Genomic DNA, 26,082 nt, shown 5'->3' with positions numbered 1-26,082 from the left:
CTCCTGCACGCACGCCCTTCGCGCGCGCGCACACGCACACACACAGGCGCGCGCGCCGGGCCACCCTCTGCCCCACGCTTGTTTCTCCCGAGAGCACTGGGGCAGCATTGGGGTGCACTGTCCCAGCCCTTACAGCCGAATCCCAGCCGAGCGGGAGCTACCCAAAGGTCACCTCCTCCCTGGGTCCTGCCAACCTGTAGGTTTGTTGCTTTTTTTTTTTAATCTCCTCAATGATGATGGTAACAAGAGTCTTTCAGTTATATTTAAGCAAAGCAAAGAAAAAAGTCCACTGCAAGTCAGATCGCATAAACGGACGCTGTCTGGGAAAGACTCCTCACAGGAAGAAACCGGGGAACAGTTTAATCGCATCTTTTTTTTCAAAGTAACTTGTGAAGCCAGGCAGCGAGAGACATAGTCAAAGAAAACCTTTCCTGGGCAAACCGGCCGGTCGGAAATCAGCTGAAGGGGTGGAGAGGCTCCCTGGGTGGGGATGAAGTCATCCTTACCTTTGACTTGGTTAACAAATAACAGACCACAGTTTTCCAGCCTCTCTCTGGTGCCTGATGACTTCTGTCTCTCCACCCTGGTCTTCAACCCCTGAACTCCCACAACTCATTCTCCATGTGGATGGAAAAAGTGAAGCTATTAGGGCAAAAACAAAAACAAAGCAAAACAAAAACAAAAAACAAAATCCATGCCAGCCAACAGCCTGTTTCTTAGCCATTGACCAGGCTTACACTACACATGAGGAGTAGATCCAACCAAGACCAGAGAAAATCTCAAGGAGTGGGAAATGTAATTAAAAGAGAAAGCCAGATCCATGCTCAGGGAGTTAATATTAATCCCAAAGGAATATGGACTGCATAGGCAAAAGTTGAATGAAGAATTTCAAAACTGAGGAGCAGAATGGTATCCTCTCCTTTTCTTTTATGGAGGGCTGGCCAGATGAAGGGTCTACATTCACTGCACTCTTCCCGCTCATCAATACGCTCCCCCCAACCTGGGCTTCCCCCACACTGTACTCAGTACACATTTTCAAATCAGCCACTTTTTTGAAGAGTTAAATCCAGTGACCCATCGTCAACCTCAAGTCTTTTTGATCTCCCTGCTGCATGCTGGCCTACAGGCCTTCTCTCTGCCCTTCTGGCCTCCTCTGCTGACCCCTTTTGTCCTTTGAGGACAGTAACTGGATTCTTCCAACTCTGTCTCCCATTATCCCATGGGTTCTGTCTTCTGACTTGAACCTGTAAGGGTCCAGATTTTATAGGGCCTGAAGCTTATATAACTCTTGAGGGAGCTTTTTAAAGAAAATCAGTAACTTATAAACACAACACTAGGTGTATGTCCTTGGAAGTGTCTAGGAGAGTGAGGGGCAGGAAAACTTGAGCTCCAAGGCAAATCCACTTCTGACTTCACCTCTAGGTCAGTGACTCTCAAATCCATATTGTCTCTGTAATATCTCAGGTCCAAATTCAATGTCCAAGGGTCAACTCATCTTTCTCTTAAAACTAGCACTTATCCTACCTGTACCTCTTACTTAAGACCTGATTTTTAGGGATGCCTGCTCAGTTGGTTAAGCGTCTGCCTTTGGCTCAGGTCATGATCCCAGGGTCTTGGGATCGAGTCCCAAATTCGGACTGCTTGCTTGCTCCGCAGAGAGCCTGCTGCTCCCCCTGCTTGTGCTCTTGTGCTCTCTTTCTAACAAATAAGTAAATAAAATCTTAAAAAAAAAAAAAAGACTAGATTTTTGAAATTTGAAATCCCGGCTTTCCTCTGGTTCTTTTTCTCTTCTGAATTCCTTATATCTAAGTATTCACTGAATTTGTTGCTCTTTCCACAAGTCTAATCTCTAACATCTGTACTTTATATCCACATCCGCTCACCCCAATTAGAGGATGGGAGAGCTGATATAAATATTTGCTGTTGGCCATGTGTCAGGAACCACATGTGATTCTCACACCAACCCTAGAAACCCACCAATCTGTATTTTTTAGTTTAGAGAAGTTAAATTGGGCTCCTGTGTCCACTGCCTTGGTGTCCTTTCTCCTTCTCCGCTCTTCTCCCTGATTCCACTGTCAGGCCAGTGTTTTCGAAAGTCTAATTTCATCACATTACCTACCTGTTCAAAAGCATCCGTAGGTTCACACATGAGCCTACGGGAAGAAAGTGGCGATCATCCATTGGACACTGGCTGCATTTTACCTTCCCCTCCTGCGGTCTGAACTGTTCTGCTGCACTCACGCAGCATTGTGTGTGGGCCCTGAACGTATCAGCCTTTATCTTTGGCTCTTATTTGATATGTTGTGCCTATTAGGCGGCCAAAAAGTAGTTGAGTAGCACAGAGCACAACTCTGAAAGAGAATCAATGTCTGCATGGATGTGAATCTAAGGCAGGTAATCTAGAGGACACTTTGTTCTTCGTCCGCTAATACGCTGATTGTTAACCACACCCTGGTCTCCCCGGACCTTGTGCTTGGGAGGTAAGGTGGGCTGCTTGTCTGTATCCCAGAAACCTCAGCAGCTCTGTCTGGGAGGAAGGCCAGCAAGACTCCTGAAGCCAAGTGTGCCCAAAATCAGCCCAGCCCCAGAATTTGTGGCTTGAAGCTGCCAACCTCAGGGGTGCCGGAGCAGCAGGCAGGGTGGCCAGCGTGCACTTCTCCCAGCAAGCCGAACCTCTCTGGAGCATGCTCGTAGCTTCCTGTGGCCCCGGCCATGGCCTCCACAAGTCCCAGCTCCAACCCCTGCCGAAGAACTTCTTGGTCTGCAGCGCGTCTTCCCTCTCCCCAGACTGTCCTTTCCAGATTGCTCTTTTTCCTTTGCCCAGTTCATTTTCTCTCTTTGGGCTTCCCTTCCTCAGCCCTGAGAAGCTGGTGGTTTCCTCTATATCAAGCATTTTGTATTGGAATCTGTCATTAGGAGCTCCTCAACAAAACCTTCAAACCAAAATAAATCAAATTGCAGAATCCACCCTAAAAAATACCTTACGGTTCTAAAAGAGGTTTATTTGTGGGGCGCCTGGGTGGCTCAGTCGGCTAAGCATCTGCCTTCAGCTCGGGTCATGATCTCAGGGTCCTGGGATCGAGCCCCGCATCAAGCCCCACATCGGGGTCCCCGCTCAGTGGGGAGCCTGCTTCTCCCTCTCCCTGTCACTCCCCCAGTTTGTACTCTCTCTGTCAAATAAAAGAATAAAAAAATCTTAAAAAAAATAAATAAATAAAACAGGCTTATTTGCATAAGGAAGAAGTCTAATGCATGAGCTGACTTCATGGACCCGCTAAGGAACCGCAGTGGACACCCTGAAATAAGTCCCCTCTAGGATAGGATTGAGGCATCAAACTGATTTTTAAAACCCTTTCTCTCAGTGATACAGACTGAGACTTACTTAATCTTTGTTCTTCTTAAAACATATCTGATGAGATCAGTTGTTCAGTATTTATAGGCTGTGTCTTTGCTCTTAAAATTGGAAACTGCAAAAGAAACCAACTACCAACTCTGTAGTTAAACAGGCTTGGCAGACAAAAGCAAAGACTCACCACTCCTTCTAATAACAGCCATTTCTAAGAGAAATTGCTAGACCTCCTTGTTCCCTTCAAAGGTTGAAGGTGTAAAATACATAAAATCAACAGAATTGTTGTTGTCACCATGAATGCAAATTCGCATCAAGTATCTTATTGACAAAATGCAGACACTGGATTGCTGTTGTTTTCTAAACAACTTTGAGCCGAGATAATGATGTTTTCTTTTTGCAGGCTAAGAAATGGAAATAGTAAGTTGCCTTTAAGTATAGTAAATAATAACTAGGCTCCAACCATTAAGAGGGATAAACTTTTTTTCTGGGTGCTAAGTAGTGATTTCTGAAAATTTAAAATAGAAAATGCTTTCACAGGTAGGGGCACCTGGGTAGCTCAATCATCTAAGTATCTGACTCTTGATCTTAGCTCAGGTCTTGATCTCAGGGGTGTGAGTTCAAGCCCTGTTTTGGGCTTCATGCTGGGTGTGGAGGCTACTTAAAAAAAAAAGAAAAGAAGACAAAAAAAAGAAAGTGCTTTCACATGGGATGCATGTGATGTTGATATCCATGGGAGCATCAACAGGCATTTCCCTGGCCAGAGGTAAATACAGGCGCTTCGTCAACAGCAGTGCCTGATTTCTTTGAGGGTAAGAGATTACAGGCAATCCTTACCAACGTATAAGAATGAGACAATTAGACAGTCGATGACCTCTTTCTCCTGCTGTCTATGCTTCCTCAGAGCCCAATGTTCATTTGCTCCCTTTTAAGGTGTGTGTGTGCCTGTGTGTGCATGTATGTTTTGGAGGCAGGGATGGAAGTGGAGACTGAGGTAAGAGAAATACTGTAAACATCACTGAGGTTCTTACCCAGAAAATCCTCAGCTAGGCTTTTTTTTTTTTTTTTTTTTTTTGTTTACAATTGATACAGTGCTTAGAGAACTGATCAGTATTAATGATCAATGTAGGGTCTGGCTGTTATAACATTCAAATTTTGAGGAGAAAAATACCTTTAAAATATAATATGAAAGTGTATCCCTTCTTTGCCCCACCCATAATCAAAACAAGTATGTGAGTCTCCCTTAGAGGAATTAAGTTAAAGAGGATGTCAGATGCCAATTTCTTTTGCTCCTGGTTTTAACGGTTTCAAATGGTTTACCCTCTGAAGAAGTTAGCGGAGCAAACAGCAATTTGAAACCATAACACAGGACAGGCAGTCAGCAAACAGAAACCCAGTGAATCAACAATATTGGTATGTGGTGCTGGTGGTGGGGTGTGTGTGTGTGTGTGTGTGTGTGTGTGTGTGTGTGTGTTTCCCTGGGGAAATAATATATGCACGTCTTGTACAAGACTTTGTAGGGCATATAAAGGTGGGCAAAAGGACATGTTGGTGACTTAGCAATTTGTAAAGCCCTTTTTACTCCTCTTGGAAATTGAGTTTGTACTTAGTTTAAGGACCAGTTATGAACAAATACTTTTGCACTAAGCTTCTATTTTTAGTAAGAAGGCAAATACTTTCCGTAAGATAGGAAATCATCACACCAGCACGTAACAATTAGCATCTTAGTATTTCTCGAGCCAGATATATAGAAATAATTCAAATGGACCATTTTTGGAGAAAGAGGGTAAGCCTTGTGGTAGAAACACCATTATTCAAGTTTTGATGGGCCTTGGCCACAAAGAGGATCCCTGCCAAAACACTCAGCATCACAATTAGCTCACAGTTTGTATCCCTTTGTGGGCCTGACCAGGCTAACTCTGAACAGGGCTGCACCGGGGTTAAACCCTGGACTTCTCTTTTCATCTTCAGTCCTAACTGCTGGCCCCCTCCTGAAGAAAGAGGCTACTGTATTGAATCTAACTCAGAGAGGTGATACCAAACATTCAGCCACCTGTAGTTTAAAATAAATGAAAGACATTACCCTCACATTTCTAAGTTCCTTTTATCTGGTGTTTTTGTACATATGATCAACTTTTGTGTGTTAAATTGTATATTAAGCCATAACATGGAGTAGAACATCTACATTATTTCTCTATAGGACCAGGCTCCAGAAAAGAGCAAATTACTCTTCATTTTGCTTGAAATGTTGCTGATTTCTGAAGTAAAACCCTGGGTTCTCTCCCCACTGCATCCCTTTGTTGAAGGCACAGGTATGAGAATTTCTGAATTTTTGAGTTTCAAATTGTGTCGTGCTTCCTGTGGGGTGACTGATGGGCAATGTCTCTCCGGGTGTCTGTTTTACACAGGGGGAGAGGGGATGTAGGGCAAGCACACAACTGAACACAGGACTCTAATTTACACTGTACAATGGAATTATCTTTATGCTGGAAATTGTCCCCCCCACCCCCCATCCCCCAAAGGGACAATTTCTCGTCCCAGGGAAAATTGAATACCATCTCACTGTGGATTCTTATTTACCCCAAGTTTGGGGTCACAATGACACATCACATTTGTAACTCTGAAAGGAGTATAAATAAGGGAAAGCAGAAAAAATGCTAGATGTTCACACATCTTCATTTCCCCTCTTCACCCCCCCACCCTTTATCAAAGATTGGAACGTATTTTCTAGCTTTGCATTCTTTCCTTTACAAGCATGCCCTCTTCACAGTCGGTCTCAATAAGGAGACTAATTTCCAAGGGCGCCTTTTTGCCTGCTGGGTATAATCAGGTTAAACCTTGTCTACTGGAAGGGAGGGCAGAGGAAGGAATTCTACCCCAACAGCCTCACTGAACGGGAGCTCATAAAAAAGTGGGCCCCTTGTGATCCTCATGCTCATGGTACAGAGTCTACAGAAGTCACTTGATGGCTCAGAGACCTTTGTCCTGTATGATAGGCTGGGTAGTCACCATAAAGACATCAGAGGGGCTAATTCAGAAGGCTGGAGCAGAGACGGGGGTGGGGAGCACAAGAGATAAGGGGGAGCAACAAAGATTATGACTCACTCCCAAATTTTTATTGGCATCCAGATTTTTAATAAATTTTTTAAAATTAATTTTTAAAGTAACTTCTGCACCCAACGTGGGGCTCGAACTCACGACCCCAAGATCAAGAGTTTCACGCTCCACTGACTGAACCAGCCAGGTGCCGTGGCATCTGGGTTTTTAATAAAAGTCACATGTTCTACTTTAGCCAAAGCTCTTGAGATTACCAACAAAGACTTTTTTTTGCATGTGTCTTCCCTTCCCTATGAAAATAAGCTGATTTCTTCTTCATCAGGCTGCGATAATCGAAACTGCAATAAAGGACTTCACCAGAATCATATTCAAATTCCCAGAAAGCTACTTTTGCAGATTCAACCCCCCTTCCTTGTGACCATGAAACACTCATGCACCCCAGTCCTGGCGACGCCTACTTATAACCCACACGTTTGAACGCTAGGTAGCTAGTTACTAATTTATTAAATCTTTTCCTTCTCAAAAATGGGAGCACACAGGTTGACGTTCAGATGGTCACACCGTAAGGTCATATATTAAACTGCTAAATCTTCTGACCAACAATTCTCCCCTGATAACCTGGAAGATACAGATAAATTCTGCCTCTTTGTCCAAATACACTCTAGGGCTAGTTGGTAAAAAGGAATTGAGCTTTCTTTTAAATGACTGGTCTGGAAAAGAAGGGTTAAGATTCAAAGCCTGCAAAGGAATAATACTGTACTAATATTTAGGATTTGATTTATGTGAGGTTTAGATTAGACCATTTCCAATGACCGAGCTGTGATGGCAGGGTGGTAAGCTGCACTCTTCTGCACCCAGCACACACGCACCTACGCACAAGACGTTCCAATTTGGAGCTGCAGGCTGGCTGCTTGCACACTCAACTGCAAATAGCATGTTCAGCATACTGGTCCCTGCCCTCCCCACACCATTCAATCCCAGGATTCATAGACTTTCTCCCCATTAAATCAGAAAGTTTGAGGGCAGGGCTGTTGTATTAATCTTCATATCTTGTAGTAGGTACCGTTAGGACTCTGACAATGGTTGTTAGTCATGGCGTGTGCCAACTAAACTTGGTCCTCATCACCAGCAGATGGCACCCAGTGGGCCTCATCCTTCAAAGCTAGAGGCTCCGGCAATGAGAATCCTCATTATTGACAATACTGAATGCCTTTCGTGCGCAAGGCACAGGGAGAGCTACACAAACGCTCAGAATGGTTCTGCCCTCAAGAGGCTTCTAGAATCCGGAAGGGAATCCACCGGAAGAGACTCAAGCTCTTTGAAGCAGTAGGTAAGGGCACGTGAAGAGAATGGCCAGACATCACACCATTTTATGGTGAACTGGAAGTGCACATGGGCCAGTCAAGTGAAACACTTCAGAAGACATGATGATGGTCGACAGGAAGCCATACAGCCAGAGCCCGACTAAAAAACACCTCCAGCTTTGACACGGTTTGGGAAGAAGACTGATTGGGATTGAGTTCTCACTTCCGAAATCTGATACAGAGGACTGAGAATGTAGCTTGGATCCTCTCCTCCCGATTTCAAATGACAAGAGACTCAGTGTTCCCGGGGAAGCCGGCGGTCTGGCTCGGTCACTGCTTGGGTAAGCCGCTTCTGTAGGCTAGGTGTACAAGGTTCCAAAGAGGCTACTGTAAGGAAAAGACATATTAAAATAATGAAAAGTCAGCACACTAGAAATTTAATGAATCATGACGTTTTCTTAATCGGGTGATCTCAGTCCACTAGGAGTGAACAGAAATTCACATAAAAATGAGCTAAAAGGACTCAACAGAAAGAGCTCTTCCTAGAATAAGTCAAGGTCACTGTTGAGGTCACTGGCAAGGAAGTCTGGAGTGGCTTGAACTGAAGCTACTTGTGTCTTGGGGAAAAAAGACTTGTTTTCATTGCTCTAGTCATGAGCACAAATACTGACTCCAAAAGCTTGAAAAGCCAAAGACAGCACAAGGACCTCTTATTATGTCATTGTATTTTTTTTTTTTAAAGGACAAAGAGGCAAGTTAAGACCAGAGCCTGCTCTGAAGCTTTTATACTTTCCCTTCTCTTGGGAGTTTAGGCAAGGTCTCTCTCTCTCTAAACAGGCACACACACACACACCCCCCACACGTGTATATATATGTATATATGTATATGTATGTACATAATTAGACTTGTGGCTGTTCGTTCGCAATTTCTAACTAATTTCTCTTAGTTTATGGCTGGCTTAATTGAAGGAAGATGCTAACTGAACTTTACAAAGAAAATATAGGGAGCCTTTTTAGATAAAGTTTAGAGAATATAAGAACAGATTTTTTTTTTTTTTAAAGACCACCCCATAGGAAATCTAAATGATGAATCAGAGGTCTGATCTTGTCAATGGTTGGCCAACACCAGTGAAGAAGAAATTGTTAGACCCACTTCAGGGACCATCTGGACCTCTTGAGGTGTTAGTGGAATCAGGTAAGAAAAAGTCAACATGGGCAAGCAGACTGGTCATTCAGCAAATACTCATGACTGTTTAAATTCACAGATTTTTTTTTCAACTCACTTGATTGTACCAGTGATTAAATAGTAACCATTGCCATGGTAAAAACTCAATTCTCAAAACATCATCTGGGGGGGTGCCTGGGTGGCTCAGTCATTAAGCGTCTGCCTTTGGCTCAGGTCATGATCCTAGGGTCCTGAGATCGAGCCCTGCATAGGGCTCCCTGCTCAGCAGGAAGCCTGCTTCTCCCTCTCCCTCTCCTACTCCCCCTGCTTGTGTTCCCTCTCTTGCTGTGTCACTGTCAAATAAATAAATAAAATCTTAAAAAAACCCCAAAACATCATCTGGGCTTCTTGCTGCTATTATTGATGTAAACTAGTTCGAAGATTTTAGTCCACAACATTTTCCTTGTTCTGACCTAAGGTAGGGGTGAGGGAACAGGAAACAGAGAATTTGAGAACAATGTAAACATCCATTATTTATTTGGGGAATTCTTTAAAGATTTAAGCTATGTTATTAATTTAAGGAGTGTGCATTAGGGAAAATTTGGCCAGCTCATAAAATATCTTTTCAGATTGAAAATAAGTTATTAAAAATTACCAATGTACAATTTTTTTAAGCAGTCTAATTTTTAAGAAATCCAGACTAGTAGTATGGAAAAGAGTAATAAATGCTTCTTTATGAGAAGAGGGGAAAAAATTGAGGCAGAAGAAACCATTGGTATTAAGTTAAAATAAAAGTGTTTTATTTGGGAGCTTAACTTCTCTTCCAGTTTCAAGTAGCTATTTAGGAAGTTGAGGAGAAAAAGGAGAGAAAAAAGTCTAGTTTAGTGAAATGCACATTTTTCTACGTGATTTCTTTTTCTAACTAGTTTTATATCCTCAACTAGTTTTGCTTCTTCAGTTGCCCTGTTTCTATAATTCTTCCTAACAGAAAATTGTTCAACCTTATACTTTCTGGCATTTCTGTGTGTCCAAGTACAAACCAGTTTCTTTCACATGCTAGACAAGGAATTCTGTTATTTGCAGGAGTAAAGCCAGTGGCGTCATTGGCTCGACCAAAAAAAAAAAAAAAAAACAGCCCCTGATGGCCACCCTGGTACCAGCAAGAGGGGAAACCCCTTCTGGACAAAATATCCTAATAAAAGAATTTTTTATTATGAAAAATTCCAAAAGGGAAGAGTTAAAAGACTAGTACAAAGAAACCCCACACACCCACCTATTTCAATTGCTAACAGATTGCCATATTTAAGACATCTCTCTCCTTCCTTTTCTCTCTCTCCAGCTTTCTTTCCATATATGTGAGTACATATGAATGTATGTATTTTTGCTGAACCATTTAAAAGTAAATTGCAGGCATCATGCCATTTCACCTTTAAATACTTTAGGCATGCAACTCCTGCAAGGCCATTTGCCTCGGTTACCACAATAGAATAACATACCTAAAAAAACTAACAAAAAGTCCCTGTTATCATCAAACACCCATTCGAATTGTTCAGTTGTTCCTCAAACATTTTATATAGTTATTTTTTGAACCGTGATCTAAAGTCTCTTTTATTTTATAACAGTATTTCTAAAATATTTTTTCTTTTGTGGCTATTTTGGAGAAACCAAGCTAATTATCTTGTAGAATGTCCCAGATTCTGGATTTGTCCAATTGATTTCTCATGGTGTCATTTAAACTTGTATTTTAATGCCCTGTATTTTCTTTTAAAAAGATTTTATTTACTTATTTGACAGAGAGATAGAGAGAGCCAGAGAGCACAAGCAGGGGGTGGGGGGAACAGCAGAGGCAGTAGAAGAAGCAGACTCCCCGCTGAGCAGGGAGCCTGACGCAGGGCTTGATCCCAGGACCCAGGGACCATGACCTGAGCTGAAGGCAGATGCTTAACCAACTGAGCCACCCAGGCGCCCCTAACCCCCTGTATTTCCTATACACTGGAAATAAAGGCAAAAAGCCTTGAGTAGATTCAGGATAAACAGGAGTATTCCAGCAGGAGTATCTCATGAGTGATGTTGTGTAATTTATATTGCCTTTTATCTGGAGGCACATGATTATCAGGTTATTAGTGATCCTAACTTTGATCACTTGAGTTGGATGGTAAGCACAAATCTTGTATTTTTTTTTTTAAAGATTTTATTTTTAAGTAATCTCTACACCCAACGTGGGTCTCGAACTTACAACCCCAAGAGCAAGCGTTGTACGCTCTACCAACTGAGCCAGCCAGGTGCCCTAGCACATCTTTTATTAATGGTACTTTTTCCCTTTTCAAATTGAGTAATATATAAGGTCATACTTTGGTATTATGACATAATCTGTTTTTTCTTCAATTGCTAATGATTTTAGCATCCAGTGGTGATTCCTGTGTGAATCAGTATGTCAGTGGGGACTGCAAAATGGTGATTTTTCTGGGGGTGCCTGGGTGGCTCAGATAGTTAAGCGTCGGCCTTTGGCTTGGGTCATGATCCCAGGGTCCTGGGATCGAGCCCCGCATCGGGCTCCCTGCTCCACAGGAAGCCTGCTTCTCCCTCTCCCTCCACCTGCTGCTTCCCCTGCTTGTGCTCTCTCTCTGACAAGTAAATAAAAAAAATCTTAAAAAAAAAAAAAGAATTATGCATGGAGTTGGGGATACAGGGTGAATAAGAAAGCATGCACTGTGTCTTCCTCAAGAGCTTAGAGTCTAGCCATAAGTATACACTCCTCAAAGGAAAGAATTGTAATTATCTGCCTAAAACTTTAGGTAGTTTTTCATAAAGAGCTTCCTAATATAGAATTAGAAATCATTTAGGGGGAAGTCAAAAGTAAAGTCACATTATATAAATAATCTGAGCATGTTGTTATTCTAAAAATTTCATGATTTTGGAAACTTTTCAGCAAGGCCAACAGGGTTAAAGTTACCTGTCCTCTCCTTACCCCATAAAACCTTCCAGTCGTTGAAAATTTTTTTTCTTCTTTTTACAGTGAGAGCTTGCATTTTCTTTAGAACTTCTATAATTAAAGCTCCAAAATATAGTGAAGACTAATATGGTTTCCATTTTTTGTCCTTATGTGCCCCTGTGCCGGCATTGTATACATTCCATCCCTACAGTAAAAACACATACACCTTTGCTTCTCAGAAGCAAAGTGATATCAAAGTCTAAGTCACATAAAGTTACTTTTGTCTAAGATCAACAAAATGGTATTTCGTCCCTTTCATCGTCCTTATGAATCAACAATTCATGATAAACCATAGTTGCAGAAAGCTCATTCTTTGACAGAGAATGCTTGTGGCAAAGCCTAGATTGGGCCCAAACAAACCCCCCCAAAAAAAGTTTTTTTATGGAAGTTTCATTTTGTAAAAATGTCATTGAAATTCCCAGCTCTGATAAGATATTAATCCAATTAACTGCACAGATATAGAGTCCCAATTCTCAGACTGGGTCTAATTGCCCTTCTTCATATGGATAGTCTCCTCTTCCCATATCAGAGTTACCACCAGAATAACTAATGGTTCTCACTTAATTTACATAAACTACTAAGAGTTAACTTTTATTTCACAACACAAAGCCAAATTTCATAGTTCTCTGTACATTAGGACAACCACTTGGCAATTTATTATAAAGGCCCATTTATGCCAGGAAACCTGTTGAGCAGGAAACCTTCAAGTGGGAACACAGAGTTTAATGAAAGTCCTCAAAAGAGAAAAGTTGTTTGCATCGCCATTCTTTCATAGGTTTTGCTATTTTGTAACAATAGTAAAGGACCTGTGGCCCTTGGAAAAGCTTTTCTTTTTTTTTTAAGATTTTATTTATTTGAGAGACAGAGTGGGAGAGAGAGAGTGAGAGAGCACGAGCAGGGGCAGAGGGAGAGGGAGAGGGAGAGGGAGAAGCAGGCTTCCCTGCTGGGCAGGGAGCCTCAATGATGCAGGGCTCCATTCCAGGACCCTGGGATCATGACCTGAGCTGAAGGCAGACGCTTAACGACTGAGCCACCCTGGCACCCCCTGGATATGAACTTCAAAGGAAGGCAAAATTTTATTTTATTTTTTTTTAAAGATTTTATTTATTTATTTGACAGAGAGAGACACAGCGAGAGAGGGAACCCAAGCCGGGGGAGTGGGAGAGGGAGAAGCAGCCTTCCCGCTGAGCAGGGAGCCCAATGTGGGGCTCCATCCCAGGACGCTGGGATCATGACCTGAGCCGAAGGCAGACGCTTAACTGACTGAGTTACCCAGGCGCCCCTCTTTTCTTTCTTTTTTTTTTTTTTGAAAGATTTTATTTATTCATTTAAAAGAGAGAGAGCACACGTTTAGGGTGGGGGTGGAGGCAGGAGGGAAGCTTGATAATCATGACCTGAGTGGAAATCAAGAGTTAGATGCTTAACCAACCAAGTCACCCAGGTGCCCCCTTTTTAAATTTAAATTTTAGTTAACATACAGTGCAATATTGGTTTCTGAAGTAGAATTTTCAATGTCTTGGAAAAGCTTGGAAAATGCAAAATATAACTGGCCTTTTGATCAGAAAATAGCTTATTCACAACTGGAAATTGTCTGAGCCAATATAAAAGTTTGCAATCTTACAGGGGGAATCAGATTTCTTAAATTAATGTCTAAATTTGATTAGAGCTGAGTGATGAAGGATCTTACAGGGTCTCAAGTCTCTCAGGCAACCAAAAGTTTCAAGAAAAGAGCTACCTGCCAAAAGATATTTTGAAATATTATTACAAAATACAGGCATTCTTGGTATTTCACAAAAATTAGTACAAATTATATACAAATGTTACACTGAACTATTAATTTAGATAATTTGCTTTTATTTTTCACATCCAGTGAAGGAAAAAGGAGACTGCGCACATTTTGAGGTAGATACATTTTTCTTCAAATTAACAGTTCCATGATTAAAAGACACTTATCTTCAGCCTTTCCAATATGCTAATTTTACTTTATATAGCACTTTCCAGGTTCACATTTCTTTTTCAGAATACTTTAAGATCAGTGGATTGAAATGTATCATATATATTTGAAATATGCCTACTATGAATCCATTTAGGGGTGAATGGATTATTTTTTCAACTGAAAAGACATTTAATACACATTGTACTTTAGGAGAAGAAATGACTTTTGACACACTGATTTAATTGTACAGTCGAAACGGCAGGATTTAAAGGGGGAAACCATACATTTAGTTGCAAATAACTTACCTGGCATTACATTTGGTAATACAGGTTGGCTAAGCCAGTTTAATATATTTTTGGGCCTTCATGTCTTTACCTGTAAAAAAGGACCTTAAACAGATCATCTCTAAGGAAGCTTCTAGTTTCACTCTTATGGGATAAGCTTTGGTAACACCATCAGCGCAGTGTACTTTGAATATGGAAAAGATGGTTCTTAAAGTCTATAGATTTTAGCTAAATTGCTTCTGCAAGCCCTGGTCCTTCCTGGGCCCTAAGATTTAGAAGCTTTGGGGTTATTAAACAAGGGGGCCATTAGACTGAGGTGGCTTTAAAGACTTAGTATCCTACATAAACAAACCAAAATGTAAGCCTGAAATGCCTCAAGGTTAAATCAAAACCCAAGGACAACAAATCACAAACAGCCAACAAGTCCTTCCCAAATAAGGCAACTGCTTAAGCTATAGCTAATCAAGTATTTTCCTCACTTTGCTTCTACGTCTCTAAAAAGTCTCTCCCCTAGCTCTTATTGGTAGAGGGATCCTAATCATTTTTAATTTGGCGTTGCCCGATTTGAGTCCATTTTTGTTCAAACAAACTCTTATTTTTCTTTTTGGTAGGCTCCACGCCCCAATGTGGGCCTTGACGACCCTGAGATCAGGAGTCACTCATTCTACCGACTGAACCAGCCAGGCACCCCTGGCAAAATCTTTCATGAAAGCCACCAGCACTGCTTAGCAAAATCTTAAAAGTGTGTATCTACTTTGAGGGCTCATTTTCATTTCTAAGAATCTAACCTAAGGAAATAACTAGGTAGAGTACAAAGATGAAGGTGTGCATGTTAAAGGATACTCAAACTAGACCTTATAATATAATCGGTAACTAAAATCTGTAACTTCAGGGGAGAGTTAGGTGGTTCCATGCAGTACTTACTGACTTGGGAAGTTATTTTATCTTCAGTTTTTTGAAATTATCTTCTAACGTTTTTCTACAATGAATATAAATTACTTTCCTAACAAAGTAAATATACAAACTGGCTAATAATGTTAATTCTTTCTTTTGCACATGTACCCACTACTCAGAATCACTGATATTTTTAGTTTATTCTAAAAAATCATCAGTCCCTGAAACTGTTTAATTCCTTAGGTACTAAAATTGTTACCAATATGTGCTAAGCGTGGACGTGTTCCACTCCCAAGGGAGACTCCAATTGAGAAAAAAGAATAACTTACTGAGAAAAAGCTGTTATAAATGACAGAAGCACCACTTTTTGTTACTGTTCTTAAAGTCAGGAAAGACAAATCATATGTCTTCAGAATTTCCAGATAGTTGCTTCTTAAATTATGAAGAGCCATAGAAACAAGGTAGTGCAGCAAATACTTTTAATAAGAATACAAAATTCACACCAGAGGCACATTCTGGGGAATGTACAGGAACTATCACAAGTAGTAAGTCTGCTGGAAGAATAAAATAAGGCTCTGTCAGAGTACAAATATACAGGAAGGAATGATTTAAAATAGGTTTATGATTTACAATCACATTACATTGTACATATTAAGCACTGAAAACAGGCATATTAATTAAAAAGCCAGCTAAAAGGCATTTGAACATATATAACAAATCTTACAGTCCACAAAGTTCATGTATAACAGTAATTTTTTTAGTACTTCATTTCAACACAAAAGAAATGAAGACATATTAATTTACGTCTATGACAAAAATCAAGAGAACTTATACTTAAAAGGCTTACATTACAGATAGAACCACACAGCGGATAGGTCAACCACATAACACAAAACCAACAGTGCTGAGCAACTAAAACAGTACTGGCCTTTCCAATCCCCTTTCTTGTTACCACCACACTGTCCCAGATTACCTTTCCATTACTCAAATGAAGAAAAATTCCTCAATCTTCTCATTCCACAAAAGGAATGAAGAAAAACCAAATAGCAAATTCAAAAGTTGATTTTACCATAAACCTGAAACGCGGTTTAAGGAATACAAAGAAACCCAACACTGATACACAGTGTTTCTTTCCAAGGAAGGAAGAGACACGCCAAACATTATCTGAAAGGGGTTTCTTTATGGATTATGTACATTGGTTGAATGAGAATTACTGTATCTGAGAAGGCACATATCTGTGATTTAAGGCTTAACCGGTATTGTTACATATGGAAGTCAATGAAAGCTGTCTAGGAATTCACTTCTGTCAAAATGGAATTTACTCCAAAACTCGCTTTCTAAGCACAGATTTCTACTCTAGAAACCATCAAGAGTTTCTATTCCCAAGTCCACCTGCCAAAAAAAATTCTCTCAGGCAGGTTTCATTATGAATCATAAGAAATTGCTAACATAACCGCCCAATGACTTTGGGTGATGCAAACTCTTAAGCTCAAAAGCCTCACAGAAATGACAGTGTGATTCCTGCGTCTTAAAAAAAAAAAAAAAAAAAAAAAGTTTAAACAAAATTACAATAGTACAGAATCATTTTTAAAAAGGTATTTGCCACAACTCCACAAGCCAATCAGTCATTCATTAGAGCTGCCGCCTCTGTGTGGACGCTGCAGGAACACCATATAATTTTACTCTGCAAAATAGTTTCTTTTTTCTTTAAGACAATACATGAAAATGAATATCTTAAAGATGTTTAATATATTCATATATAAAATATCTGATGTTGATATAAATCATGTAAACCTCCCTTTGGAAAAGCTACAACTGGCCCTCTTTCCAGGACCAAAAACCTTGAATTTTTATATCTGGTCAGTGCAAATCTATATTAGATGTTTTCAAACTACAGAAATAGCCATCAACCCTCACAATACAAAAGGATTTCTCAAAAAGGAAAATTATTGTGTTCAGATCATAGAAATTATGTTTACATTAAAATCACCCACCTTCCCATCAAATTTAACAGTTCAGTTGTTAAAGTATGAAAAAGGGAAAAATTAAAGCTGTTTGTGCAAGAATCACTACAATGGTTGTGGTCACCAGTTCCCTAATCTTAACCCAACTCTGCTTAATTCTTATTAGGTTTGTTTAGAAATATAATGATGTGACTTTTCTTTTTTTTTTTTTTCCCGGGTGTGATTTTACTGTTCTTCAAGCCAAGATGGGGCGTCCACTCCAGGGGTTTTCAATTTGATATGGAACTGTTTAAGTGTCTGTTCAAGTTGCTTCTGATTCCCGGCAAAGTAAGCGGCAATGGCATTGTGGAAAAGGACCAGCTGATTGTGCAGCACTTTAACCTGCAAACAGGGCAGGGTCACAAGACCAAGCGTTAACACCAATGGCAATGAAATATAAGGTGACCTATCACATGTCCTCACTAAATAGTGTAGCTCTCATCAGGAAAAGCTGTTTTAATAAAGACCAAGTATTTCATACACACACACACACACACACACACACACACACACACACACTGCCCCCCCCGGGGGGATTTAGTAATATTTTTAATTTATGCCCTCAGTGGTGTTTGAATATGGTTAACAGAATACACAGCTTCTTAAACTGACCTATTCCCTTTAGGGAAATTAAAAAGTCATACATTAAATACAGTACCATACATTGTTCTTAGGAAAATAGAAAAAAATCCCTTCCCTCAAGAGTTTCTATCCTCAGGGGGTGGGGAAAGAGAGAAGGGAGACCAGAAACAACAATAAGTACTGACATCCCAGGAAATGAGTATCTCAAGCCTTGAGGTCAGGCTAACTCTCAGACCCTTAGGGCATCTGGCATTGGGATTTACTTCAAAGTTGTTTAAAACAAAAGACATTTTTTTTTTCTTCTGATAAAGAGGAAAAAAAATTCTAGCAGGGATATAGTTTAAAAGGACCACATAGCAATAAACAATAAAACTAAAAAATGTCTGAATGAACTAAAAGGGGTGTATCTTAAATTTACCTGGTCAGACATTAAGGCCAGACATTAAGGCCTTTATAATGAAAACCTCTGGTAGCAGGTACAACAAGGACAACCACGAAACATTTAACACCATGTATCAGGCACTGTACTAGGGATTAAGGCACATGGCAGCAGAAAATTAGCATGATAAATGGGTAGTAAAAGTACACTGGGTTAACTTTAAAAAAAAAAAAAAAGGGCACTTCTGGGGAGAATAAGTTTTTTCAAGAAGTATTGGAGAAGAACATTGGGGGGCGCCTGGGTGGCTCAGTCGTTGGGCGACTGCCTCTGGCTCAGGTCATGATCCCAGGGTCCTGGAATCGAGCCCCGCATCGGACTCCCTGCTCCACAGGAAGCCTGCTTCTCCCTCTCCCACTCCCCCTGCTTGTGTTCCCTCTCTTGCTGTGTCTCTGTCAAATAAATAAATAAAATCTTCAAAAAAAAAAAAAAAGAACATTGGGACAGGAGAACTCCAACTCCCCTGCCCTCTGCTTCTGAGATATAGGGGATATTTCAAAGGATGATGAGCCTCAACCTAAGGGCAATCATTAAAGAAACAGGATGTTAGGGAAAGCAGGCTTCTAAAAGGCAATTTAGGAAGTGAGCAAAATATTTGATTATACTGGACTGCTACGATAATGGCCCCAAAGAATCACTCTTCTCAGTATTATCTATACCCTTGGAGAGTCTTCTGCAATGAGCTTGGCCATGTAATATTAGAAAATGAGGCCTGATAAGCAAGTGCATGCCCTCTTGGACTACTGCCGCCACCTTTCGAGGACGCGCAGTCTAGCCTTCCTCCAAGAAGCCCACAGGGAGAGAGGGCCTTCATCCCAGGTACGCCCAGGGCTCAGCAGGCCTTCCAGCTGAAAGTGAAACCAGAAGAACCCATCTACCCAACCCACACAATTGCGGTAAATAATAAATTATTACTGTTCTAGGCCGCCAAGTTTAGGGTACTTTGTTATGCAACAAAAGACAAGGGGTACATCTATGAAAAAGGTCAAGAATGCATTTTCCTAGCAATGAATAAGGGTTTTAGAAAGCACAGTGAAAAGGAGGAAAATCAAAAGAGGGAGGACAGGCTTGGAAAGAGGAAAGGCTAAGCTGGGTGGTAAGTAAAGGAGAAAGTACCTAGGGAGGTTAGGAGTTGGGTGGTTGTGAGATGAGGGAATGGAGAGAGAAAGCAGCTAGGGAACAGAGAGTCAAACAAGAGAGGCATATATGCTACTCACTAGTCCCAAAATCTACCTGCATTTTTGGAGTAAATGTAATATAGTATCTTTGAAGACTTTTACTTCCAACGTTCTAGGAAGACCTGACCATTGCATTACTCATAGTTTGATACTGGTTACAGCCTCCCCAAATTTGTATTTGCTATTCATTTACGTCATCAGTAAAATATTCCCGTTATTAGTATTGTTCCTTTACAGCAACTGCCAGAAAGAGCTTTGGAATCAGGAGGCATGCGTGCCAATCTTAGTTGCACCACTTCCCAGCTTTCTTTGTGACATCAGGTACAGGTTGCTTCTAACCTCACTGGCCAAGGTCTTTATCCACTTATCAGGGACGCCATTCCCAAACTGCATATGTAGTGTCACTGTAAGGGTTAAGTGACATGAGATACTTCCTAGCACACTGTCTGACACACAGTAAGTACTCATCCAATTTCAGTGCAATCTAAGTTTACCTATTGGATGGTCAAACCACACTGATTTTTCTTGGTAAAATAAAATGTCATTTATTTAGAAACTGATTTGGAACTTGTAAGAAGACTGTGATAATGTAATTTAGAATAACAAATACATTCGTCCTCATCTCTGGCACAAAGCACCTAAAACCCTTGTTATTTCCTAAGTGATAAGAGTGAATGGAGCATCTTTTGTTATATTATTTAGTGTCTTGTCCTGTTCCTGAAATAGCCCCAGTGCTATAAAGGTGAAAGGAATGACTTCTCAATAAAAAGCCCTTTTCAACCACACCCGACTTTATGTTAATGAGATTTTGGGAAAGCTCCTAGAAAACCAGGGTAAGAGCTGGTTGTCAGGGGAACTAAACTGTGATCAGAGGATGGGAATTTCAGCTCCACCTGCCTACTTCTGGGGAGGAGACAGTGGCTACAGGTTGAATAATCCACCAAGGGTCAATGATTTCATCAATGATGCCTATGTAATGAAGCCCCCATAAAATCCCTTAAGTATGCGATCTGGAGAGTTTCTGGGTTGGTGAATGCATCCACAGGCTAGGAAAGTGGTGCACCCCCAAATCCATGGGGACAGAGGCTCTTGTGCTCAGGACCTTTATAGACCTTGACCCCTATGCGCTTCTTCATCTGGCTATTCATTTGTATCCTTCAATAGTCCTTGTGATAAACTGGTAACCTAGTAAGTAAACGGTTTTCTTGAGTTCCGTGAGACACTCTAGCATACAATCCAAGTTGAGGAGGGGGTTGTGGAAACCTTTTATGTATGGTCAGAAGCACTGGTGACAACCTGACTTGCGATTGGTGTCAGAAGGTGGGGGGGGGTGGGGGCAGCGTCAGAACTGAACTGAACTGTAGAATACCCAGCTGGTGTCCAGGATCGAGAATGAGCTGGTGTGGGAAAACCCCCACGCATCTGGTGTTTGAAAAGTGCTATGAGTGTAAAAGAAGAAAGACAAGCGTTTTCTCCTTTCCAAAGGCAGACAGAAACTGATGTGAAGTTTATCTTAGCACAATGAAAAAAAAAAAAAAGGTGTGTGCTAAGCAAATAAATTTTGTTGAAAAGATGCAAGGGCACAGTTGGCTTATCAACACTGACTGCCTTGACATGGCCTTTAATCCAAGGGCAGAAAACAGCCCGGGATGCTGCAGAAGGAATTCCTCTGCTCGAGGGATCACCTCAGAAGAACTTTTTTTTTTTTAAGATTTTATTTTTAAGTCATCTCTACACCCAACATGAGGCTCGAACTTACAACCCTGAGAACAAGAGTCACCCGCTCCAAATGGGCCAGCCAGGTGCCCCAACTATGAACTTTTAAGGGTCGATTTATAGGCCCACGATTCTCTGCTTCTAAAATAAACACATTTTTCAAGCACCACAGAGGCACTTCTTCCAAATTATTCATTGGTCAGCACCACTCAAATTAATAGTATTACATAAAAAATTTGTTTAAAACATTCTTAATACAGACTTCTACTAATTCCACTAATTCATATTGACCTTTCTCTATGTCCAAACAGAAAAGTTTCACATTGCAATCACATTTAAAACAAGCTTTAAAATGACACATTGATACCCTGTGTAATTATCTACTAGGAAAAGGTCAGATTTTTCTAATTAAGGTTATAACCAGGGTTCATCTTACATGAGTGTGGGGTTTGATTTCAGGACCAAATCTTTTTCTTTTTTCTTTTTTTAAGTTTTATTTATTTAAGTAACCTCTACACCAATGTGGGGCTCAAACTCACAACCCCAAGAGCAAGAGTCCTATGCTCTTCTGAGCCAGCCAGATGCCCCCCAAAATCTCTTTCTTGTAAGACATTGGTCAATTAAATTATAACTAGCGAAAAATAAGTAAAATAAAACACTGCAGGTTAGCTCTCATTTGACTCCTATTTACATAAAAATGTTTTCTGAAACTGAGCTCTTCTCAGTCACCTGTGCCTATGTGACTGAGTTTCAGAGCTTCTGGAAAACAGGCTGTCGGGGATTGGTCAAAGGAGGGGTCCAAGAGCAGTACACTTTGAAAGAGGGTGGAAAAGTTCCCAGATGACCTTAGAAATGATGAGGGAGCAGAAGCCTAGCTGAAGACAAAGCATACGCTGACATCCTGCAAGCTCCCCCCACCCCACCCCTCCACTCCTGGATGGGACATGAGTGACATTCTTCCAGGATACCTAGCAAGAGGGGAACACAACCTTAACTTGACAATGGCAAGGCCTCTGGTATCTTGTAGGTCAGTCCTCTTTAGCTTATGAAAGTTCTTTTGAAAGCTCCCTTTTCCTTACTTCCCTCAACTCCTGAGTATATAATCACCACTCTTCACGACCCAGGTGCAGCAGCTCTTTCTGCTCACAGGTCCTGTCCCCATGCTTTAATAAACCACCATTTTGCACCAAAGATGTCTCAAGAATTCTTTCTTGGTTGTAGGCTCTGGACTCCACCCCCCCGAACCTCACCTATATTCCAAAACCACATCAGATAGGAAACAACTTTTCAAAGATAAAAACCCATACGGGAAAAGATTGAGAAATTAAATTCGTTAAAATTTAGAGTTTCTATTCATCCAAAGATACTGAAAAGACTAGTTACAAACTGAGGAAATGTATCTGCATTACATGTACTGACAAAGGATAATATATTTAGAAAATGTGAAGAACTCTGACAAAACAAAAGCAATCCAATTAAAAAGAGCAAATGACACGGATGGGTATTTCACAGAAGAGAAAACAGGAATGGCCAATTAAATCTGAAAAGATATGCTGCATCATTAGAAAACAGTGAAGTGCAAATTAAAACTAACCTGATGAAAGGGGCTTCAGCTACCTCCACTAGGACCTCAAAACTTCTAATTGATTAAGTTCTTCCTAGCTTATCTCTTAAGTCAGGCAAAACGTCCTGTGATGGGAACCGAAACTACCCCCTCAGGCAAGAAGGACTGCGGTGAACTCGCAAGACTGCATGTGACTGACCCCACGACAACTATCGCCTTGACCTTTCCTGTCCACCTGCACGTACCTGCCCACCTTTGTCCCACAGTTTCCTTATATAAACCCAGAAGTAGTTTCAGCACTTTGGAGACAGTCTTTGAGATGTGTTGGCCACAATGAAATTCTTTCCTCCTTTCACCACCGCCTGTCTCTTTCTGTTGGAGGCGAGTGGCCAAGCCTGGTCTATTTGGGACCCCTGGAGCTGGCTGCTCTCGCGGGCCCATGCCCCAGCCACACTGGGACGCCATTTTATACCCTCTACATTGAGAAAACTTAAAACAGTTAACACTCTCGTGCACTGTTGATTGTTGTACAAATTTGTACAACTACGTTTGAAAACAATTTGGCATTAATCCATAAAATGAAGGATGCATATACCCTACTGAACAGCAATTTGACTCCTAAGAATACACCCTAGGAAAACTCGCACGTGTGTTTTATGAGACAGGTACAATTACGATCATAGCAGCACTGTTTTTACCATGAAAAAACAAGGAAATAGCCCAAAACTTGCATTTACAGGAGAATGGATAAATAAACTGCAGTCTCTTCATGCAAAGGGGATACTATACAGGACTGAGAATAAATGAACTGCAGCCCACATGCATCAACATGGATGAACCTTAGGAACATAAGAGTGAAACAGCAAGCTGCAGAAAAACACCCTTGGTAGGATTCCATTTATATAAAGCTCAAAAATATGCCTAACTGAACGATACATTCACACGTGGCAAAACTATAAAGAAAACCAATAGGAACAATAAACAAAATTCAGAATAGGGGTTCTGTAGGGAGGAGAAGAGGGAGGATGAGGTAAGGGAAAGCACAGAGGAGGCCTCAAAAATACTTATGATTTTGTTTCTTAACCTGGGTGGTGGGAACACGGCTGCTATTTTTTGTTGTCATTGCTCTTTATATTTTGCCTCTATGTTAAACATTCTTTTGAATATACTTAACATTTTTATGGTATTAGAAAAGGGAAAGGTTATGAAAGATAAAGTCTGTCTATATCATAACTTCATTGAGGATATGCACTATTCACAGTGTTCTAATGAAATACAGTCATCCCCACTTTACATTCAGAGAAAAAAAAATACCACATCTAAAGTGTTACTTACATTCATTCATTCAATAAATATTACCAAGGGTCTGCTAGTGTCAGGCACTAGTCTAGGGGCTGCAATGCAAGCAATCAACAAAACTACAACTCTGCTCTCAAGAAGCTTATATTCTAGTGAGAGAAGAAAGAGAAACAAGGTAAGTAAAATATACAGTATGTTAGATGATGGCATGTGTTATGCAAAAAAATTAAGCAGCAATGGGGAATATGAGATCCGTTTATAGGAGAGGGCGTGGCAATGTAAATAGGAAAGGAAGACTTGGTCTGAGGTGACATGTGAATAAAGACCCAAAGGAAGTGAGGGGATGTGCTTTAAGGTACTTTTAAGTGTTCTAATGAGGCTGGAAGAACAACATTCTGGACGGAGGAAATAGCAAGTACAAGAGTCCAGAGGCAGGTGCTGTGCTTGGTGTGTTTGAGAAACAGCAAGGAGGCCAGTGTGGCTGGGGCAGAGTTGTAGGTGTCTGGTAGGAGATGTGGTCAGACAGGTAACGGGGAGCTAGAGGATGCAGGACGTCGGATGTCATCATAGAGACTGTGGCTACATTTCTGAGTGAGGTGAGAAGACACGGGAAGATCCTGAGCAGAAAAATGGTAACATCTGATTTACTTTAATAAACACACAAGGGTAGAAGTAGGGAGACCTACTAGAATACCACAGCAATAACTATGGTGGCCTGGACGAGGGTGGTAAGAGAAGAGGCGGCATTCTCAACAGACTGTGAAGGTGGAGCTGTGGGGCGCGAGAGATCAAGAACAAAGATGCTAAGACTTCTGCCCGGAGCAACGGAAAGCGTAAAGTTCCCATAGGCTGATATGGCAAAGGCTGTGAGAGGGCCGAGTGTAGAGGAAGGCAAGCTGGCTCTCAAGAGCTCAGTCTGGGACAGGTGTGACGTGGCTTTCAGGCAGACACATGGAAATGCTGAGCGAGTAACTATGTTTGAGACTGGGCAGAGTTCAGGATAGCAGTATAGTGAAGAAAGAGAGTAAGATCATTTTTATAGTTCCTTTCTATTAAAAGTTTTTGAGAACTTGCTTTCTAAACAGAGGTGTGTGTTATCTATCTATACCTATATCTATGTATCTATGTATATCTATTTGGAAACTCAAATGGCTCTCGAAAAGCCTTTCAGTTGAAAGGCTCTCTTTCAATAGAAAAACATCATTATTTCTATTTATTTTTAAGGACAAAAACTAGCTTCTCTTTTAGAGATTTATGAAATTCAACTGGAAGTTCATGTACAAGTTTATGAACCAGCCCATTAATTAAATACTCTTACCTATTTAGAGGTATTTTTTTTTAAGGCTTTTGCACTAGTAACCTACCTGGGTCACAGAGTAATTTTCCACTTTGCCCTACTAAGCGTGACTTAGCTTTTCTGTTGTTTTATTTTGAATTTTGGATGATCCTCGGTTCCTGGAGTTACAGAGCAACTAAGGGGTTTCTGTATTTTTAGTGTGAAATTCTAATTTTCAAAAATAGATTCTAGCCAATTACTTTATTGCTCTTTGGGTCATAAGAATTTTTTTTTTTTTTTTTTTTTTAAAGATTTTATTTATTTATTTGAGAGAGAGAGAATGAAAGACAGAGAGCATGAGAGGGAGGAGGGTCAGAGGGAGAAGCAGACTCCCTGCCGAGCAGGGAGCCCGATGCGGGACTCGATCCCAAGACTCCAGGATCATGACCTGAGCCGAAGGCAGTCGCTTAACCAACTGAGCCACCCAGGCGCCCCGGGTCATAAGAATTTTTGACTTGAATTTCAATCCTCAATGTTTTAGTATTAAAGGAGATGACAAGAGCGGAGCACGGGGGTCTAGTTCATGTATTATACCTGGAGAGAGCTGTTACAACAGTCTGAAAGTTACAGTAAGAAAGAAAGTGGGAAGAGCATCACACAATTTTTAGCTAACCCTACAAATGTCAACACAAATGTCAACGTAAATGTCACATATGTCACCTGATGAGTCAGTTTCTGTACCTCCTGGAGGTTGCTGACAAATCCAACACAGAGAAACGCCTCTTCTTGTAGCTGAAGGTTGGTAGCCCACTAAACAAAGCCTCAGGCCCGGTGCATTACCTGTATGCAAAATGCTCCCCAACCCCGCTGAAACTTAATCCATGGGAAATCAAGGAAAGAGGGCGCTTTTTAAGACTGAATTCTAGTTTTCACAACGAAATGACACAATACCCATTTTCGCAAAAACATTCTCCCAGTAATTGTGAGAAGGTTGATGTGCAAGCCTTTAAAAATATATACACACTTCAGAGCAGCTCCTGGTACAGAGAG

The 26,082-nt window shown here is 40.9% G+C and overlaps 1 protein-coding gene across 9 annotated transcripts in view; it reads right to left on the bottom strand.

Annotated features, from left to right (window-relative positions):
• Positions 1–6,697: 6,697 nt before the first annotated feature.
• Positions 6,698–26,082, bottom strand: part of ARFIP1 (ADP ribosylation factor interacting protein 1) — a 122,212-nt gene continuing 102,827 nt past the window's right edge. For 4 of the 9 annotated variants that reach the window (XM_032413013.1, XM_032413016.1, XM_032413010.1 and 1 more), the window contains one exon: positions 13,658–17,323. In XM_032413013.1, coding sequence (XP_032268904.1) covers positions 17,168–17,323 — 156 coding nt within the window. In that variant the 3' untranslated portion in view covers positions 13,658–17,167. Of the gene's footprint in view, positions 8,095–13,654; positions 17,324–26,082 lie in introns of those variants that run through there. The other 5 variants (XM_032413015.1, XM_032413017.1, XM_032413018.1 and 2 more) reach the window with 5 other exon arrangements.

This window comes from Phoca vitulina, unplaced genomic scaffold (genome assembly GCF_004348235.1).
Source record: "Phoca vitulina isolate PV1807 unplaced genomic scaffold, GSC_HSeal_1.0 scaffold14, whole genome shotgun sequence".
Taxonomy (NCBI): Eukaryota; Metazoa; Chordata; class Mammalia; order Carnivora; family Phocidae; genus Phoca; species Phoca vitulina.
Note: the sequence above shows the minus strand (reverse complement) of the source record. Positions and strands in the feature narration are given on the sequence as shown.